The sequence below is a fragment of the Peromyscus maniculatus genome, chromosome 8 (assembly GCF_049852395.1).
Source record: "Peromyscus maniculatus bairdii isolate BWxNUB_F1_BW_parent chromosome 8, HU_Pman_BW_mat_3.1, whole genome shotgun sequence".
Lineage (NCBI taxonomy): Eukaryota > Metazoa > Chordata > Mammalia > Rodentia > Cricetidae > Peromyscus > Peromyscus maniculatus.
In genome coordinates, this window is record NC_134859.1 from 89,826,780 (window position 1) to 89,848,423 (window position 21,644).

The 21,644-nt window shown below is 39.8% G+C and overlaps 1 protein-coding gene across 1 annotated transcript; it reads left to right on the plus strand.

Moving 5' to 3' along the window:
• The first annotated feature begins 546 nt into the window (after positions 1 to 546).
• Meioc (meiosis specific with coiled-coil domain) lies at positions 547 to 19,701 on the plus strand. The gene is made up of 8 exons (XM_076543447.1): positions 547 to 824; positions 1,401 to 1,535; positions 4,578 to 4,735; positions 7,451 to 7,555; positions 9,488 to 11,360; positions 11,949 to 12,083; positions 16,352 to 16,532; positions 17,968 to 19,701. The coding sequence occupies exons 1-8, from the start codon at positions 819 to 821 to the stop codon at positions 18,192 to 18,194; spliced, it is 2,820 nt and encodes a 939-aa protein (XP_076399562.1). The 5' UTR covers positions 547 to 818; the 3' UTR covers positions 18,195 to 19,701.
• The last annotated feature ends 1,943 nt before the right edge of the window (positions 19,702 to 21,644 follow it).

A 21,644-nucleotide genomic window follows, 5' to 3' on the forward strand; every position in this document is an offset into this window, starting at 1 on the left:
TCAAAACGTCACATTCACATTTTGCACTCGGAATACCTTCGCCCTAAAGGAAGCCTGAGCCTAGGACCGCGCACGCGCGGGCAGCTTGCTTCGCACCCTCCAGCCGTTGCTACGAGGGTTTTGTCTCTTCGCCCTCTGGGAGAGGCTGCAGCAGCCTCCGGGGCTGGAGGCTCCGCGGAATTCTGGGAACCAGACACAAAACGAAGCTGTTGGCACAGCGTCCGTCCGGGGCGGAGGGCTCCGGGGGGGGGGAGGGGGGGTCCTCGGCCAGTTGCTGTGCAATTTCCCTAATCTTCCGAGCACCGCTCCCAAGCCCGCCGGGCTGGCGCCCCCCCCTCTCAGCCAATCAGCGGGCCGCGGCTCGTCCGTTCTGGCCAATCCCGAACGAGCTTACTTTGGGCGGGAAAATCCTAGACGTGGCCTGAGCGACGTCGCTCGGCTAACTGCTCCTCTCTTCGCCTTGTTGGAGGGGGGGGGGGCGGGGAGTAACAGGCTGGAGGCGGCCGCCCATTGGCTGGGCAGCCGGCCAATGAGGGGTGCGCGATGAGGGGCGCCGGGCCTGCGAGGCGTGGGCGGGGCGGGGCGCCGGCGGCCGGTGCCCAGTCGCGAGCCACGGGTCGCGATGTAACGGCTCCTCCTCTGTGGCACCCTCTCGGCTCCGGCCCCCCACCCACAGACCGGCTCCGGGCAGCGCCGAGGGCGGCCGCGGCAGCGGTGGGGTGCGGGCTGAGGGAGCCGGGCCTCGACGTCCTCCCTCATCCCCGTACCCCAGGAGCTGTAGCTCGTCCAGGAGGAGCTGGGGGCGGGGGGGCCCCGTCATGGAGGTGAGCGGCGGAGACACCTGCCGGCCCCGTCACCCCCAAGGCCTGAGGGAGGGACCTGAGGTAACTGGCGGCGGCGGGGCTTTGACGGTGGTGACCCGGGAGAGACGCCGCCGCCGCCGCCACCGAGGAGCGGGCGCGTCCGTCGGTCGGTCGGTCGGTCGGTCGGTCGGCACGCGTCCTGACGGCGCCTGGGGCTCCGGCGGGCGGGGAGCCCCGACGGGCGGGGAAGAGGGGCCGTCGGCGGGGCCTGACGGGGCTTTGCGGGGCCGACCGAGGCCTGGGTGGCGCCGCCGCCGCCGCCGCCGCCGCCTCCTCCGTCGGCTGTCAGCCTGTCGAGGCGCCGAGGCCGTGCGGCCCGCAGCCCGCGTCCGTCCGTCCGTCAGGGCCGTCGAGGGCCGCCTCGTAGAGCCGTCGCGCCGCGCCGCGGCCGGCGGGGCGGAGGGAAGAGAGGGAAGCGGGGACCGAAGCCAGGGGACCCCGAGTCCGCGCCCCCCCACCCCCGGGATCTGCAGTGAGGCCGCCCCGGCTGCCGCCCCGTGGTGACCTCGCGTCTCCGTGTCCCCCCTCCCCGAGCAGCCGAAGGTGGCGTTCCGTGGAAGCGCGAACCGCTGCTGGAACCTCAGTGTCGACACCAGCAGCCGATTGTCCGACGTGTTCAACAGCATGATGCTGACCGGCTCCACGTCCTTCTACGATTGCTACAAAGCGCAGGTCCATGGTCGCGTTCAACGCCTTCCCCGTCCCCGTCCCCCTCCCGCCAGCTTCCTTCGTGACTCCCCTCCAGCCCCCCCCCCCCGCCCCCACCCCTCACCCCCGTTTCTCGTCCCCGTTGGTGCTCTAGCTCAAACCCAGGACCTGGCACTCGCTACGCGCTGTACAGCGGAGTCTTGACTCTAGTCCCGTCTACGTTGAAAAAGCTGGACAGTCAGAAGCTGGGGGAAACATTTTTTTAAATTGCATTTGTATTATCCTATAGAGAACCCAATTTTTTAAATTAAATGTTTTGGGGGGAAGAGGATGGGAATGTGCCGTGGCATACATGTGGAGTTCAGAGGACTTTTCAGAGGGGGCCCCGGGCTTTGAACTTAGGTCCTCAGGATTAGCAGCAAGCACCTCCCCTCCCCCACGCTATCTCACTGGTCCAGAGGAAAACATTTTAAATAGAGTTCGCATGATACACACTTGGCTTTGGAAATAAAAATAATTTTTAAAGTTTTTATATGTATGGTAGTTTTTCCAGCTTGTATGTCTGGGCACCACCTCCGGAAACCAGAAGAGGGCGTCAGATCTTCTGAAATGTGAGCCGCCATTGAACCTGGGTCCTCTGGAAGAGCAGACAGTGCTCTTAACCACTGAGTCATCTTTTCAGGCCAAGAAAAGATTTTTCTATTCTTTTTTTCTTTTTTGTTTTAAATAAAAGCTCAAACCCAGGACCTGGCACTTGCTATGTGCTGTACATCAGAGCTACAACTCTAGTCCCATATATGTTGAAAAAGCTCCACAGTCAGAATCTGAAAGCTGGGGAAACAGGTTTTTTTCTTTTAATTTTTTTATTGTAGTTATATTGTCCTATATGAACCCAAATTTTTAAAATTAAATTGGGGCGGGGAGGGGGGAGGGCAGAAACATGCCATAGCATACATGTGGAGATCAGAGAACTTTTTATGTGTTTGCTTGCATGTCTATCTGTCTGAAACTGTTGGATCCACTGGAATTTAGGTATACACAGTTTTGGGCCTTGGATTGTAGGACTTAAACCTGGATCCCCTGGGAGAGCAGCCAGTGCTCTTAACTGCTGAGCCATCTCTCCAGCCCCCCAAGAAAAGGTTTTTCATTGGCTCATTATTTTAGTTGATTTTTTTTTAAATCAAAAAGTATGTCCTTGGGCTAGGGATATAGCTTAGTTGATAGAGTGCTGAGAATGATACCTAGCACTGCATGAACTGAGTGTAGTAGTATTCCTAGTGCTGGAAGGTGGAGGGGGAAAGATCAGACATTCAGGTCTTTAGTTTCTGAGACAGAGTCTGATACTGACCAGACTGGTCTTGAACTCATCGTATAGCTGAGGCTAACCTAATCCTCCTGCCTCCATCTCACAAGTGCTGGGATTGCACATGAGGACCATCACACCCAATTTCTGGGATTTCCTTTTAATGGTAGTAATAGCTTTAAAATTTCTAAAGAGATGATAATATTTATATTTTAATTTATTTTATAATATCTCTTGGAAATACAAAGTAGGCTCAAAATTTAAAAGTTGTGAAAAAGGCCCTTGCTTAGGAGTAAGATCTTGAGTTTTGGCTCAATTTCATCATGTATTTGCTGAGTAATTTGTTGTTTTTTTGTGTGTGTTTGTTTTTGTTTTTTGTGTATGTGTGATGATGGGCTATATTCTGCCACTGAGCTATATTCTCAGACCCAGTTTCTTTGTTTTGAAAATACAGAAGCCAGGTGGTGCTCTGCTTTTAATCCCAGTGTTTGGGAATCTGAGACAGGAGGATTGCTGTGAGTTCAAGGCCAGCTTGGGCTATAAAGTGAGTTCCAGGCCAGCCTGAGCTACAGAGTAAGACCCTGTCTCAACAACAACAAAGAGATAATATTTGTCTCCTAAGTTGATTAACCAAAATAATGTGTGTGGAATTTATATGAAAATTAGAGTTTTACGTAGTTGTATGTTTGTCGTTGAATAAATTTTGTAAAGCCGGGCATGGTTATGCACTTCTAATACCAGAACTTGAGAGATAGAGGCAAGAAGATAAAAAATTTTAGGCCATTCCTCGTGAGTTCAAGGCCAGCCTGGACTACACGAGATCCTATTTAGGAAAAAAAGTGAATTTTGTGTATAATTTACTTAAAATAATACCACTAATATCCACACAAAGTCTTCTGTGTTTAAAATATTAAAACACAGCAGTTATAGCTATCAATAAGTTGTTGCACAGAAAAACCTAAAGGAATGATGTCTACTTCCATTATTTTAACTTAACCTTTAAATTGAAATTATTATTGTGTATGATATGGACATGTGAGTATACATGCACACATTCCATGGCACACATAGAGAGGTCAGAGGACAGCTTTTGGAGTTCCGTCCTTCCATTGTGGGTTCCAGGTCAACCTTCAAGGACAAGCACTTTTACCCTCTGAGCCATGTCTCTGCTCCTACCTTTATGAATTAAAAACGATTACACTTAACATTTTTGGGGGTGGGAGACAAAGGGCACTTGTGCCCATGGCACATGTGTGCAAGTCAGAGGGCAACTTGAATGTTACGAGTTGACTCTCCTTCCACCACATGGGTCCGGGAGATGCAAACTCAAGTCGTCAGACTTGGCGGCAAGCACCTGTACTCACTGAACCATCTCACTTGCTGATCCCCTTTTTTCTAATGTAAGAGAGCTGTTAATGGAGATCTGATTATCTTTAGTTTTAACAAAAGCTCTAGATCTAATTAATAACTTTTGTACATCAAAATTTATTGCAACACAAACATGTTTTTTTATGTACTGTCTGTATTTGTTTCAGTGTCAGTACTGTAACAGAGTTGAGGAATTTCAGCAAATTGTAATGGCCAGCAAATGTTTACATTCCAGCTTTTGGCAGAAGTCTTGAGATAATTATGTTCTAGCGTTGAATATCATTATCTAAACTCCTAACACTTGCATTATTATGTTTCATTATTATTTTGCTAATACTCTCTAATAAATGAAATTTTGATCTCTCTGATGTAAAAATATTTCCTTAAAATTTCAGAATGAAGACAATGTAGACCTAAGGCAGACCTGCACTCCACTCTCTTCATCAACAGAGTATGCAAACTCTATAGACTCCTCACTCTTCTATGCACCATGGTCTACTTACGGAGACGATATCAAACAACCTCCTAGTTCTCAGATCAATGTAAAGAACAGGTAAATGGGTCCATTGATCAGGCCAAATGGGTTGTTGGTTTTAAGTCTGATTTCACAGGGATCAAAGTATATTGGATTTCTAGCTCTTCTATTTTAATATTGTGGGATTATAACTTTATGTTCATCAAAGTTTTAAGAAAGCTTAAACTAGGCAGTTATTTGTATATAATTTTTAGTTCATGTTTTTAGACAGAGTTTGGTTTCTTATTTGTCATCCTTCTGCCTTTACCTCTTGAGTGCTGGGATTGCAGTAACACATAGTCTCAAATTTCTTTAAAATTTTTTTTAGATTATTTTCTATGTATAGGTGTTTTGCTTGCATGTCTGTGTACCATGTGTGTGCCTGTTGCCCATGGAGGTCAGGTGGGTGTTGAATCCCCTGAAACTGTAGTTATGGTTGGTTGTGAGTCACCATGTGGTGACTGGTAACTGAACCTGAGTCCTCTATAAGAGCAACAATTGTGGCTGGGTGGTGGTGGCGCACACCTTTAATCCCAGCACTCGGGAGGCAGAGCCAGATGGATCTCTATGAGTTCTAGGCCAGCCTGGTCTACAGAGTGAGATCCAGGACAGGCACCAAAACTACACAGAGAAATTCTGTCTCAAAAACAAAACAAAACAAACAAAAAGCAACAAGTGCTCTTAAGCACTGAAACACTTCTCAGACCCCCAAATCACAGGTTTCTTAAGTTCTTCTTTCTAAAGATAACATTTTTAAAATTTAAGAAATGCGCACGCGCACGTAGAAGTTAGAGGACAGCTTGAGAGAGTTGATTCCCTTCTTTTACCATGTAGGTCCCAGGGATGGAGCTCAGGTCATTAGGCTTGGTGGTAAGCACTTTTTCCCACAGAGCCATCTTGCCAACCCTAACCATAATTAAAATGTTTAGGGTTAGGGGCCTAGAGAGATGGCTCAGTGGTTAAAAGCACTAGCTGCTCTTCAGAGGTTCTGAGTTCAATTCTTAGCAAACATATGGCAGCTCACAACCATCTATAACCATCTATATAATGGTTGTGTATATACATATAAATACATATATAAGTGTGTGTATATGTGTATGTATATATATGTATGTATGTAAGTATGGGCTAGAGAGATGGCTCAGCCATTCAAGGCTAGGCTCACAACCAAAAAATAAAATATAAGTACACACACACACACACACACACACACACACACACACACACACACATAACATTACAGAAAACTATTAGAAGGAGAAGCTTAGGAGTGATGTTTTACATTATTTTAATTTACATATAAGGGAGCTATTAATGGAGGCTTGATATATCTTTAGTTTTATAAGGAAGCAGATATTTGTTGAATCCTACTCATTAAAAACATTGAAAATTTAAAGTTATGGGTAATGAAATATTAGACTATATAATACACAATTCTTCAAAAATTATTGAAGTTAATAGATGCCATTGAAAAATTCAAGGGCCAGGTATGGTGGCACACTCCTTCAAAGCCAGTACTTGGGAAGCAGAGACAGGCAGATCTCTGTGAGTTCAAGGCCAGCCTGGTCTACATAGTGAACTCCAGAACAGCCAGAGCTACAAAGTGACTGTCTATGTAAAAAAAAAAGAGAGAGAAAAAGAAAAAAATTCAAACTTCACAAAAATATGTGCTAAAGAAAAGTAAAACTTTACTTTGACCACTCTGTATTTTTTCCCACAATTGTAAATATTAATGGTTTGGCAAATATTAAATAAAGAATGTTCTAGATCTTATATACAAAGAAAATTTCATATTGAACCTTTATAAAGTAACATTGTATAGTGGAAAAGTATTAGAGTTGATGGCACCAGTTTTTGTTTAATGTATAGTTTGTAAGTCACATACCCTTGTAATATAATTTTAATATTTCAAATGATTATCTATTCAGCAGATAACTAGATGACTATTAATGTTTACCTTTCTCAATTAAATATTTTAGTGTTAGTCAAATATATTTTTATTTCTAAAATATCCCAACAATCTGAAGTGTTGGAAAGAAAATAAGAAAAAAAATCTCTTGTTGGTTCAAGCAGGTTACTAAGCTGGCCTCAAACAACTCAGTTTTTATTTTTGTTGTTTTCTTTTTGAGACAGTGTCTTTCTACATAATCCTAGCTGTCCTGGAATCCACTATGTAGACCAGGCTGGCCTTGAAGTCATAGATACCTGCCTGCCTCTTCCTCTAGAGTGCTGAAGGAATGTGCCACTATGCCCAGCTTCATTTAGTTTTAAAATAACAAATGAAAAGACTGAACAGATTTAGAATGGTGTATAATTGAACTAGACATGCTTTCAGGTGTGCTACCAAGCATTTCTCTAACACTCTAATTCAGACATTTGTATCTTGGTCACTTAAAATTAATAGCATATGTTATAGAGAAATGAGAAATATTTTGTAAACTAGACATAGGACTTGAAATGGAGAAATATTTATGTATAGTAGATAATATACTGAACTTAGAAAATGTTCTTGTCTTTTCCTTGTTTGAAATGCTGTAGAGAGTCAGTCTAAACATCTTACTGAAAAGATGATTAGAGGGGATGGTACTGTAGCTCAAGATTAGAATACTTGTCTAGCATAAATGAGGTCCTAGGTTTGATCTTTAGCACCATGAAAGAAAAATGAATAAAAAAGAAAAATAATGGAATATGTATAGAAGGAGAAATTGGTATATTTTAATAAATATATAGTTCATATATGATATTCATTTTTAGGGTTCAGACCGAAAGAAATGACTATGGCAGTGAAACAGACTTATACGGACTTGTGTCTAACATTTTGGAAGAACAGGATAAGTCACAGCCCTATTTTGCTGAAGGGTTAGTATATAAACTTTATAGTGTATAATGGACCTTTTAGTGGACATATATTAGGTTACTTTGTTGTTTAACATTTATTTTTATTTAACAGTGGATCATAGGATAGTAGTAGATATTTTTAAATATTTGTTTCTAGGAGCCTTGATTTTGCTGAAGTACTTTCCATACAATTGAAAGTTCAGCCTAAGGTTTTATTTGCTTAAGAACTTTGATTTGAAAAAATATTCTTGCATAATTCATAGTTATTTCCCTTGAGTTCATGAGCTAAAGTTTGGCTTAAGGAACATAAGTTCCAAGAAGCTTTAAACTTAGACCTCGAAGGATAAAACTCATTACTCATTGCAGAAATACATATGGATTTTATTCGTGCAGTAGAGGTTTAAAATGTTTTAATTGTTTTATTTGGGTGTGGAGGCCATATTACCCAAGTGCCCTATTAATAAATAAGAAAATATGCCATACACATGTAACCAGTTAAAATACTTTAGTTTCAAAAATATTTTAAGCAAAACATCTTTTTTCATTAAAAATTGTGGTCAACACACTTTTGAATTATATAATAATCTATTCAAAGAAAAAACTATCTGCTTAGCACAAACAGTTCGTGTAAGACCCATAAGTCTACCTCAGGCCTTGATTAACAACTTTTAGAAAAGTGTGGTGAAGATATTAAAATTAAAATGCATATAGTCATTCATTGCTTAATGATGGGGACAGGTTCCAAGAAATGCATCAATAAACTATTGCACTGTCATGGGAACAGTTCCTACCCAAAGCTAAATAGTACAGGCCAATCATTCAGTGTGACTTCTTGATGTAGTCAAAAGGCACAGTAACTGTGAAGTGCTCTGAGTGGGTGCACATGACTGTAATCTCAATTTGGGCTAAGGTAGTACAATCCAGAGTAGGAGGCCATCCTGGGCTACCTAAAGGGTTTAAGCATTTGGAGTTGACTTTGGCTTTATAACAAGATGCTGTCTACAAATAGACAAGTCAGAGAGAGATATGGCAGTGTAACCATAGAATACACAAGGCTGATGCTAGTGTAATGACATTTTACAGTTAATTTATTATTTTTTTTAAAAAAGCATGCAATAAAAACACAGAGGGGCTGGAAAGATGCCTTAGTGGTTAAGACTACTTGCTACTCTTCCAAAGAACCCAACCTCATTTTTCAGCATCCATGTGAGATGGTTCACAACCTTTTGTGTATCCAGCTTTAGGGGATTTAATGCCTTTGGCCTCCGAGGAAACTGAACAAACATGGACATACCTACTTGTAGACACATACACAAACATAATTAAAAATAATGAAAACAAATTGAAAATTTTAAATATACTACAGTAAGTGCATAAACTAGTAACATAGTCAAATCATCACCTAATATTATATAGTACACATAGCTGTGTACTATATTATTAAAACTGGCAGTGCAGTAAGCTTGTTTACACCAGCATCACAAACATAAGTAATGACTTGTGCTATGTCACTGTGTGTGCTATCTCACATTTATTTGGCACACAGCTCTTTTTTTTTTTTTAAGATTTATTTATAATGTATACAGTGTTCTGCCTGCATGTGTGCCTGCACGACAGAAGAGGGCACCAGATCTCATTACAGATGGTTGTGAGCCACCATGTGGTTGCTGGGAATTGAACTCAGGACCTCTAGAAGAGCAGCCAGTGCTCTTAACCTCTGAGCCATCTCTCCAGCCCCTGGCCCACACCTCTTACAGCAGATAGCACATTTCATATGATTGAGTTGTTTGGAAGCAGTGGTAGTTGGGAAAGATTGGTGAAGTGTTGGGTAAGAGAAATGGTTTTTTGTTTTGTTTTGGTTTTTTGTTTGTTTTTTGAATCTTTCCTAATGTTTCCAGAGGAAATAAAGTCTCCAAGACTGAAATTGTAATTAAATATGTTTACTTGTTCTAGGACCTGCTCCTCCAATTTAAAATCAGTTTGGCCAATGAACACAAGCAGATTTGTAGATCACCATGACCTCTTAACAGAAACCAAAAGGCCAATAGATACAACTATCTCTCAGCAAGCTTTTTATAGTGGTGAATCTGTGTCAGCAGTGGAAAAGCAATACTTGCATAATAATAATCTCACACCACAGCAAAAAATAGATGAACTTTATCATGGATATACTGGTTTAGATCTTGAAGAACAATGGTTGTACCTCTCAAGAAGTGATCATTCTAATTGTTACAATATTCAGACAAATGATACAGTTAAGGCAACTTTCCAAGAATATCCATTTATTAAAAACTGTTTTACACCACAAACAGGTCTGTCTGATATCATGAAAGAATCAGGAATTGATACTTACTCTTATGGAAGAGAGAAAATATGTGCTAAGGGTCTTGAAACACCATTACAGCATAAAAGGGCAGAGATATTTCTTTCCCAATTTAATAGATATAATGAAAATGCTGATTATTGTAGATACCCAGAATATGCTCATCCTAATAAGGCAAAGCTTAACAAATGTTCAAGTTTTAGTGTTCAAGATGGTAAAAAATTAGCCAATGGCACACCTGAAACACCGACCGTGGAAGCAGATGCCTATACGAAGTTATTTCAAGTTAAACCAGCAAATCAGAAAAAAATGGAAGAGACAATACCTGACCAGCAGAATTTTGCATTTCCAAAAACAACACCACATCTGACAGAAAAACAGTTTGCAAAGGAAGCAGCATTCACCGCTGATTTTGGCTTAAAATCAGAATATGGACTAAAGCCTCACACAGCTTGTCCAGCTAATAATGATTTTGCTAATGTCACTGAAAAGCAACAGTTTGCTAAGCCTGATCCCCTAAACTCTGAATATTTTAAATCAGTGAATTTATTCTCAAATTCAGCAACATCTTCAGGAGGTATCAGTTTAAACAGACCAACTTGGATGAATGTTCAAACAAAAAATAACCTTCCTATTCCTTATCGAAATCAAGGTAACTTGATGAAATTAAATAGTCATTTAAGTGCAGCTTCAAAAGGTTCTAACCATTCTTCAGATTTCCCCCAACTATCATCTACAAATTTAACCTCAAACAGCAATTTATTTCAGAAGTATTGCCAAGAAAACCCGTCAGCGTTTTCTAGTTTTGATTTTAGTTACAACGGTGCAGAAAGAATTCAATCCGTGAATCACATGGAAGGACTAACAAAGACTGGAGAAGACAATCTCTTTGAATCGGTTACAGAGAAGAAAATAAAGCAGCCGAATGGATTTTGTGATAGCTATTCAGCTTCACAATATGGGATAATAGAAAATGTAAACAAACATAATTTTCAAGCCAAGCCCCAGAGTGGACATTATGATCCTGAAGACATTCCAAAGCATTTTGATGGGTTACCTCAAAATACATACCAAGATCTGTTAGAGTCACAGGGTCATTTTAATAGCCACAGACAAGGAAGTGGAGACAGCAATATTAATAGCCGTGTGAATCGCACACAGTCCTCATGCTTTTCTAATAATTATATGATGGGAGATTTACGACATAATCAGGGTTTTCAACAACTTGGTTCAAATGGGTTTCCCCTAAGATCTACCCACCCGTTTGGCCACTCAGTTGTCCCACTGTTGGATTCCTATGATTTGTTTTCTTATGATGACTTAAGCCATTTATATCCTTATTTTAATGATATGATGTATGGTGATAATTCCTTTTCTGGCTTTGTGCCAACGTTTGGATTTCAAAGACCAATTAAAACCCGAAGTGGACCAGCTAGTGAGCTTCATATTCGTCTAGAAGAGTGCTATGAACAATGGAGAGCATTAGAAAAGGAGAGGAAAAAGGTAACCACCCATTTAGAAGTAACAGTATGTTCCATCTGCTTCTCTTTGTTAACTTCAGTATGGTTTAAGTACTTATTCCTAAGCTGAATTCTTCTGTAATGTATTTAAATTCATTGCTATAAGGACTTAGCTAGGTTATTTAAAGATTGAAAGATCGGGGTTTTGAAACAGTTGTTCTCTTTTTAATTTTCTATGAAGTAAATTTTCTTTTTTAAAGTATTAAATTGTTGGAGAGTATTAAAGTATATATAAGTATGAGAAAATATTATGGTATTGTGGCTTATATTTTTTTTTCTTTTTTTTTGGAGACAGGGTTTCTCTGTGTAGCCCTGGTTGTCCAGGAACTCACTCTGTAGTGACCTCAAACTCACAGAGATCCTCCTGCTTCTGCCCCGCCAAGTGCTGGGATTAAAATCACTGCCCAGCTCAGATTTTCATTTTCTAAGTTATACTATAACTGTGGTTTTTATTAGTTGCATTTTGATACCAAAACAATTTTATTTAAAGAGAAATTTTTTCTGTTTCTTAGAGCTGTGAAAGATATTATTCACTTTTTAAAAGCTAGTATCTAAAAATTATATTTTACAGACTGAATTAGCCCTTGCCAAGAATTATCCAGGAAAAAAAGTATCCAGTACTAATAATACTCCAATTCCAAGATTGACTTCCAACCCATCTAGAGTTGATCGCTTAATTGTGGATGAACTTCGAGAACAAGCCAGAGTAAGCTGTAAAAACATCCAATAGTGGTCTTTTTTAAATTACTTGATAAAAATTTAAAGGATTTTAGCAAGTTGGAGTTGTGAAGGACTTTATTATTACATTTACAGCCAGGTGTGATGGCATATGTATAAACTCTGTATTTGGGAGGTGGAGGCAGGAGGATCAAGAGTTTAAGGCCAGCCTCAGCTGTATTACTGAGTTTGATAACAACCTGGGCTGAAAACAAACAAAAAAACACAGTAAAACCACTTACAGATAGCTTACAAAAAGTTCTTTTGTGTGTATATTTGAGTGTGTGCGCACGCACATATTGAGGCCATAGGTTGACATTAGGTATCTTCCTCAATTGCTTTCCACCTTATTTTTTGAGACAGTCTCAACTGAACCTGGAGCTCACTGATTTATCTAGGCTAGCTCACTTCCTCAGCACTGGGATTACAGGTGCACACCACTGTGTTTGGCTTTAAGAAACAAAGGTTTGCTGGGGGTGGGAGGTGGGGCAGAGCCAGGCGGATCTCTGTGAGTTCAAGGCCAGCCTGGGATACCAAGTGAGTTTCAGGAAAGATGCAAAGCTACACAGAGAAACCCTGTCTCTCGAGAAACAAAAACAAAAACAAAACAAAACAAAAAAAAAAAAAAAAAAAAACAAAAAGAAACAAAGGTTCTGGGGATCTGAACTCAGGTTCTCATGCTTGCTCAGCTAGCACTTTATTGACTGAGCTACCTCCCCAACACACCTCAAATATGTTCATCTTTGTTTTATAACTATGATGAATATTAGAGAAAGACAAGAATAGTTCCATTTAGTCTTTTAATTTGTAATCATTTAGTAAGTCATTTGAGTGGGCTAGAGATAGCTGTCAATCAGTGGTAGACTTATCCCTAACATGTGTGAAGCCCTGACTTCCATTCCCAGCACCATAACATAGTATTTTTAGTAATCTAAAGAAACCCATGTTGGCAACTAATACCCAACGGAAAGAATGCTTTTGAAATCCAACACTTTAAAGTGCTTTAAAAAGCCTGAAAGAAGCCAGGTGGTGGTGGCACACACCTTTAATCCCAGCCAGGCAGATCTCTGTGAGTTCGAGGCCAGCCTGGACTACCAAGTGAGTTTCAGGAAAGGCGCAAAGCTACACAGAGAAACCCTGTCTCGAAAAACCAAAGATAAAATAAAATAAAATAAAAGCCTGAAAGATGGCTCAATGTGTAAAGGTGTTTAATGTGGAGGCTGATGACCTAAATTCAATCCCTGGAACCCACGTGGTGGGTGGAAGAGAACCAACTCCTGTAAGTTAATCCTCTGGTTTTTCACATATGGGTCATGCATATGTATACCCACACACATACACAGAAAAATGAGTAAGTGTAGGAGATGGAGAGATGATTTAGTTAAGAGCATGTACTGCTCTTGTAGAAGACTCGAGTTCAATTTATAGCACCCTCATCAGGCAGCACAACCACCAACTCGAGCAACAGAAAATTCAGGCCCCTTTTCTGGTCTCTAAGGACACCTGCATTCACATTCACATAACCCAGGTGCATGCGTGCATGCACACATACACACACATACACACACACAAATCTTTAAAAAATGAAAACTATGACATCCCATAATACCTTTCACTATATATTGCTAATTACCTGCCCATTGCCTTCCTGGTCCCCTTTTCCCTTTAAGTAATCTCTCTGCTTTTGTCATACACATTCCAGTCTAGCTTCCACATGATAGAAAACAAAACAAAATGTGTCTTTCTTGCCTCCATTACCCTCCTGTTCCTTCCCTATTTAGAAACATGATTTTTAGCTCACTGGAGTTTTTGCATACTTTTTTTTTATTCTATTCACCCCTCAAGGATCTAACTGGTGTACAATAGGAGGAAAATATTTAACACTTGGAACAGACTTATTAATAATTAGTTCCCGGGGTTGGAGATTTAGCTCAGTGGTAGAGTGCTTGCCTAGCAAATGCAAGGCCCTGGGTTTTGTCCTCAGCTCCAGAAAATAATAATAATAATAATAATAATAATAAGTTCCCAATGATGATTATTTTATTTACTTGATATTCACATGTCGGTTAATCAAAAAGGTCTTAATTTACATTGTTTAGATTTTGACAGATGTTAGGCATATTAAACATATTCCCCATACTAATTTAATATACCCAGTAACATTTTAGCTTTGCACATGCATGAAAGTGTGGTGTATATGTATATATAAGTATGTATGTGTGTGTATATAGATATATGTGTGTGTGTGTGTGTGTGTGTGTGTATTTTACACCTGTGTGGGTATATATGTATGTGTGTGCACATACCTGTAGAGGCCAGAGGTTAGTATTGACTATCACCGTATATATATTGAGGCAGTGTCTTTCACTTGAACTCATAACTCATCAGTTTGGATAATCTAGCTAGCCAGTTTGCCCAGGGGATGCTGTCTCTGTGGTATTCTAGGCAGACTGCCAAAATCTACATATGAGTGCTGGGAATCTGAACTCTGGTATTTGCATTTGGGTGGCAAGCACTTTATCTAGCAATCCATCTCCCTAGCTCTGGTGCCATCTTTTTGTTTTGGGGGGTTTTGTTGTTGCTGTTGTTGTGTGGCACATGTGTGTCGTGCCCCCCTCCCATGCTCAGACAGGGTTTCTCTGTGTAGCCTGGCTGTGTCCTGGGACTTGCTTTGTAGACCAAGCTGTCCTTGAGCTTAGAGATCCACCTGCCTCTGCCTCCCAAGTGCTAAGATTAAAGTTTTTTTTTTAAGATTTATTTATTTTATGTATATGAGTGCTCTATCTGCATGTACACCTTTATGCCAGAAGAGGGTATCAGATCACACTATAGATGGTTGTGATCCACCATGTGGTTGCTGGGAATTGAACTCAGGATGTGAAGAGCAGTCATTACTCTTAACTGCTGAGCCATCTCTCCAGCCTACCTGGTGCCATTTTTTTTTTTTAAATAAAATTTTGTTTTTAAGTATTTATTTATTTTATTATATATACAGTGTTCTGTCTGCATGTATCCCCACCCCACCAGAAGAGGGCACCAGATCTCATTATGGATGGTTGTGAGCCACCATATGGTTGCTGGGAATTGAACTTAAAACCTCTGGAAGAGCAGCCAGTGCTCTTAACCGCTGAGCCATCTCTCTAGCCCCTGGTGCCATTTTTAAAGCTCATTAACAAAAAGACTGGGAACTTTCCTGGGACTGGAGATAGTGTAGCTCAGTTGATAGAATGCTTGTCTAGCACACACAAAAAGCCCTAGCACAACATAAGCCAAATATGGTGGTGCACACCTGTAGTCCCAGCACTAGAATCAGTACACATTTTCATTAGCATATAATTTGTTGTATCATTTCAATGTAAACTTAAACCTGTATCGTCTGTATTATAGATGCCTTAAAACTACAGATGTGGCTGGAGAGATATCTCAGAGGTTAAGAATGCTTCCTGCTCTTTCACAGAACATGAGTTTGGTTCTTAGTACCCACAGTGGGCTGCAGAAGCTCTCATAATCTCTTCTGGTCTCTTCAGGCACACATAGACACACAGACACACAGACAGATGCATGCACACACACACACTCTCTCTCTCTCTCTCTCTCTCTCTCTCTCTCTCTCTCTCTCTCTCGTGCTTGCATGTGCAAAATCTTTTACAAAAAAAAAAAAAAAAGCTGTTAGTTACAATTATCTGTTTCTGCATTCCAAAAAGAAAACATTGGAGACCTGGAAAAAGGACTTATTGAAAGGTCAGGATTAATCTATAGTTCTTGTCCTTTGTTTGTTTTCATTTTTTTTGAGACAGTATCTCACTATGTAGCTGTGGCTGGTCTGGAAATTGCTATGTGGTCCATGCCTCGAACTTACAGAGGTCTGCCTGCCTCTGTCTCCTAGGTGCTGGGATTAAGGTGTGTGTCATCACACCTGGCTGTACTTGTCCCTTTAACTCAATTCTCCTTTAGGTGGTTCTTACTAACAGTCTTCTGTTTATAGACTTGTCAAAAACAATATCAGATCTTATCTTTGTACTGTCAGTGACATGGCTGTTTAATATTTCATTTTTTCATTGTTTATTCTCAGTACTCAACTACAACTTTTAGAATTAATATACACAAGCAAGTATAAAACTTTCCATTTTTATTTCCCCTAGCACAGTATTAGGACACAGTAAGCATCCATTTATTTACCAAACGATTATTGTTGCTCTCCTCCCTGCTATGTTTCATTAAAGACTTGTTTGCCTTATCAAAATTTGTTTCCCTCAGGTTGTGACTTTACTAGGCAAAATGGAACGTCTTCGAAGCTCTCCCCTTCATGCTAATATCTCTACTGCTCTTGATAGACACTTGGAGTCGATTCACATTGTACAGTCACGTAGAAAGGATGAAATTGTTAATGCTTCAAATCGGCAAAGACAAGGAGTGCCTAGGTGCCAAGATGACAGAGGTACAAATGTTTTGGGGTTTTGTTTGCTTATATATATATACATACATATATATGTTTATTTGTTTGTTTATTGGTTTTTCAAGGCAGAGTTTCTCTGTGTAGTTTTGGTGCCTGTTCTGGAGCTTGCTCTCTAGACCAGGCCGGCCTCAAACTCACAGAGATCTACCTGGCTTTGCCTCCCGAGTGCTGGGATTAAAGGCGTGTGCCACTGCCACCTGGCTTTAATTTATGTTTTATGTATGAGTGTTCATACATAAGATAGGGCATTATATTCTGTTATATATAGTTTTGAGCCATCATGTGGTTGCTGGGAATTGAACTCAGGACCTCTGGAAGAGCAGCCAATGCTCTGCTGAGCCATCTCTCCAACCCCAGAAGTACAAATGTTAATGCAAACTCTTTTGATAAAGCAGTGTAATAATTTGAATATTAATAAAATCAGATCTGAAATTAAAAGATTGGATTTTTTTTTTTTTGATTTATCTATTTATTGTGTTCTGCATGTATGCCTGCAGGCCAGAAGAGGGCACCAGATCTCTTATAGATGGTTGTGGGCTTCCATGTTGTTGCTGGGAATTGAACTCAGTGTCTCTGGAAGAGCAGCCAGTGCTTTTAACCTCTGAGCTGTATCTCCAGCCCAAAAGATTGGGTTTCTAAAATTAATACTTATCTAAATAACAAATTAGCAAATGATCACTATATTACTTATTCCCAAAGTATTTTGTTCTGTTTTGTTAATTTTTTTTTTTTTTTTTTTTTTTTTTTTTTGGTTTTTCGAGACAGGGTTTCTCTGTGTAGCTTTGCGCCTTTCCTGGAACTAACTTGGTAGCCCAGGCTGGCCTCGAACTCACGGAGATCCGCCTGCCTCTGCCTCCCAAGTGCTGGGATTAAAGGCGTGCGCCACCACCGCCCGGCCTGTTTTGTTAATTTTATACACTTAATTATAATACTTGTCTTTTTTTAATTTTTATTTTTAGTGTCTATTATTGGATTTTTTTTTTTTTCTTTTTTCCTGAGACAGGGTTTCTCTGTGTAGCTTTGCGCCTTTCCTGGAACTCACTTGGTAGCCCAGGCTGGCCTCGAACTCACAGAGATCCGCCTGGCTCTGCCTCCCGAGTGCTGGGATTAAAGGCGTGCGCCACCACCGCCAGGCTATTATTGGATTTTTTAAAGTGTAAACTCAATTGGAATTTAATACCTGTCTTAAGATACAGTGTCTTTTACCAAAGCATGGTCATTGCTATATAGATTAAAGATAAAGATAAAGTAATAATACTTTTAAGTAGTTTAAAAAACAAGGTACTTCATTAGCTTAGCCATCACCATTTTTGTAAAAAAATCAGTGTTTGACCATTTAATAGCAACAGCACTGAGCTGCTTAAGATGTAAGGGGTATTTAAGTGAATAATAAGAAATAACCCTATTTATTTTACAGATGTTTTTGCTCTTGCTACAGCAATTAAAGAGATGTGTGTAGCTACTCGGAAAGCACGCACTACCCTGTGGTGTGCACTGCAGATGACCTTGCCAAAAACAGCAAGTACATCGGGCCAAGCTGACATGGAAAAGGCTTTCCAAGATCTAGTAAACTGTGAAGATAAAGTCCATGAAATAAATAGTAGCAATTCAATGAACCAGAGAGGTGAAACAAATAAACATTAAGGAAATGCCAGCAGAAGGAAGAGTTTAAAAGCTGATAAGTAAATGTATCAAGATGTGCTAAAATTTTTAATGAACTTGTCAAACTTTCAGTACATTAATTTTCTTTCAGATTTAAAGTTCATACTTCAATGAAGTCTAACTTCTATTTAAAAATCTGCTTGGAATGAATCAGATACAGTTTAAAGTGAACTCAAAGGTAAAGATGATTACTCCAGGAGTTCTGAGTAGTCAAAGATAGCAAGTTTATTTAATTAAATATCCCCTTATGGCTAAAAATTGCTTAGATCCATTCTTCAGTGCAGGTAAATGCAAATGTGAAATTCTTCTAGGAGATAAGTTTCATTTAGTTCTGCCTTAATAAGTGTAATTCCAAATAATGAGTCTAAGTGACTGTAACCCAATTATGGTTACAGTTTAGTAAACAAGACAAGTTTTGATTGTGATTTAAAAGTATTTTCCTTACAAAACTGGATAATACCTAGAAAACAAAGGAAAACAAAGATAAACCCAATATTCATGTAAAAATTTAATATTTAAAATACTACCATATTTATAAATTTGAAATCTTAGTGTCTAAGTATATGGAGGGAAATGCATCTGATTCTCCTAAATTAGTGATAAAAGTGCCAGTGTGAAAACCATGCAAGTTACTGAATATAAAACCTGTTCAAATCATTAGTGTATATTCTTTAAATTTTAATTATACTATCAATTATTAAATATTTCCAATTTCAAAGTATTTAATTGAATCAAAATAAAACATTCCTTTATTTGGATCTTTTAGACTCGATGCCCAGTAACTAAAATAATGACTCTTGTTTTAATACCCTTAGTTTGCTGTCTTTGATGAGGGTATCACGAAGTTCTAAAATGTATTTTTTAGGTTAATCTTTAACTAGTTTAGTTTTGCCAATTAGTTAGTGTATATTTTGTGTAGTTATGTTCATTTGTTTGCTTCTGTATTTTTTAAAAAGAACAATTGAAAGCTTGGCTTTTTCTGTTTCTCATCACTTAATATCTTTGTATTAGAACCTGAATAATTTATTCATTAATATGAAATGTTGGTATTATGTGACTCAGAAGATCTTGGGTTTTAAAGTTTCTAGCATGAGTTAAACTATAATATAATGTACTGATGAAATTTAATTGAAATATCCTTGACTAGAAACACTGATGTTTTTGATGTTAGTGTTTTTTCTTAGCTTTAGAAATCCTGGTATTAAAAAAAAAAGAGTGTAATCACACCACATAAATTTTCTTAGATGATGTGCGGAAGAAACTGATTGAGAATGCAGGAGTAACTGTAGGGAGAAACATTTTGATCACTGATATGCCTAGAACTACCAAATGAATTACATTGAGGGTAGTCAAATAAAATAGACCACTCCACCACAGTCACTGCATAGAAAGTGGTTAAGTTTGACATAAAACATGTTGAATGTTATGAAAACAAATATTGTACTGAATTTAGTCTCTCAGGAAAAAATAAATTACTTTGTTGAAAATATTTGGTTTCATTTTTTACATTTGTGTTAATTTCTAACATTGTATTATTTATGTCTAAAAACCACATGAATTTCATTTAGCTGAAAAGAGCCTTTCTGGTTTCAATTTCATTCCTTTTTTTTTTTTTTTAAAAGATTGATTTATTTATTATGTATACAGAAGATGGCACCAGATCTTATTACAGATGGTAGTGAGCCACCATGTGGTTGCTGGGAATTGAACTCAGGACCTCTGGAAGATCAGTCGGTGCTCTTAACCTCTGAGCCATCTCTCCAGCCCCCTCAATTTCATTCCTAACACCTAAGAATATTGGTAGATGATTGTGATTCAGATTAGATTCCACTTGACCTCTTTTAAAGATGAAACTTGCTTTGCCTTGCTTAATAAAAACTCTAGGGAGACCTTTACAGGACAGTGGTCATAAGTCATAAACCTGTCTGTTAAGGAAAACCAAACCGTGGGCTGGGGAGGAAGCTCAGTTGGGTGAATGCTTACAGAGTACGCAAGAGAGCCTGGGTTGCTCCTAGGCACTGTATAAACCTTGTGTGGTGCATGCCTGTAATCCAGCATTAGCTAGGGGAGGGCAAGAGAATCAGGAAGTCAAAGCTATCATCAATGACGATGTTCTTGAGGCTAGATTTAGCACTTGAGAGTTGGGAGGTCGAGGCAGGAGAATCAGAAGGCAAAGCCCAGCCTCGGCTAAATAAAGGCCAGCTGTGGCTCTCTTGTCACAACCAAGATCTTTGAAATGTTGCTTTAGTGTCATTTTCTATAGTACAGGATCCCCACAGGCAAACCTCTATCTCCAAAAAGTATTTACATTACTATTTTTTTGTTTTTTTGTTTTGTTTTGTTTTTTGTTTTGTTTTTTTTTTTGTTTTTTCGAGACAGGATTTCTCTGTGTAGCTTTGCACCTTTCCTGGGACTCAATTGGTAGCCCAGGCTGGCCTCGAACTCACAGAGATCCGCCTGCCTCTGCCTCCCGAGTGCTGGGATTAAAGGTGTGCCCCACCACCGCCCGGCTTACATTACTATTCTTAATGGTAGCAAAATTACAGTTATGAAATAGCAACAAAAATAACTATGGTTGGGGGTCAGTCAGCATGACATGAGGAACTATGTTAAAGGGTTGCGGCATTAGGAAGGTTGCCGTGGGTTCCTAGTTGTCCTGGAACTTGTTATGTGAGCCTCCGGCTTGCGGTGATGCTGCTGTTCCTGCCTCCCCAGTGATGGTATTATAGGCATGTACCACTACACCTTGCTAGATGGTTCTTAAATGCTTCTAAATTGCAGCTTACAAAAATATTAAAAATTACCACATAAAATGTTCTCTAATTCAAAGAAATGTATTTTTCTTTTTAAATTTGTGTGTACATGCATACACATATGCCACAGTGGGTGTGGGGGTCAGGACAACTTTCTATAGTCGGTCTCTCCTAACATCATGTGGGTCCTGGAGAGTGAACTCATCAGGATTGGCAGCACATGCCTTTACCCACTCAACTGATATAGCCCATGTTTTTATTTTACTTTAAAAGTGTATGTATGTCTGTGTGTTAGTAAGTACACATAAACACATAGAATAAAAGAAATGGCCGGGCGGTGGTGGCCTTTAATCCCAGCACTCGGGAGGCAGAGGCAGGCAGATCTGAGTTCGAGGCCAGCCTGGTCTACAGAGCGAGATCTAGGACAGGCACCAAAGCTACACAGAGAAACCCTGTCTCGAAAAACAAAAATAAAACAAAACAAAAAAATGCTTTTTAAATTCGATAGAGAAAGCAAGGAAGACACCATACACAAATATATATAAAGGTATTTGAAACTTACCTTAAGTCATTCTATCATTACCCCTTCCATTTCACTAAGTGGTTACAAAAGTTTTGGAGGAATTAATATTATAATGAAAATTCCATTGATGGCTGGAGTTCAGATCACTGGCTGCTC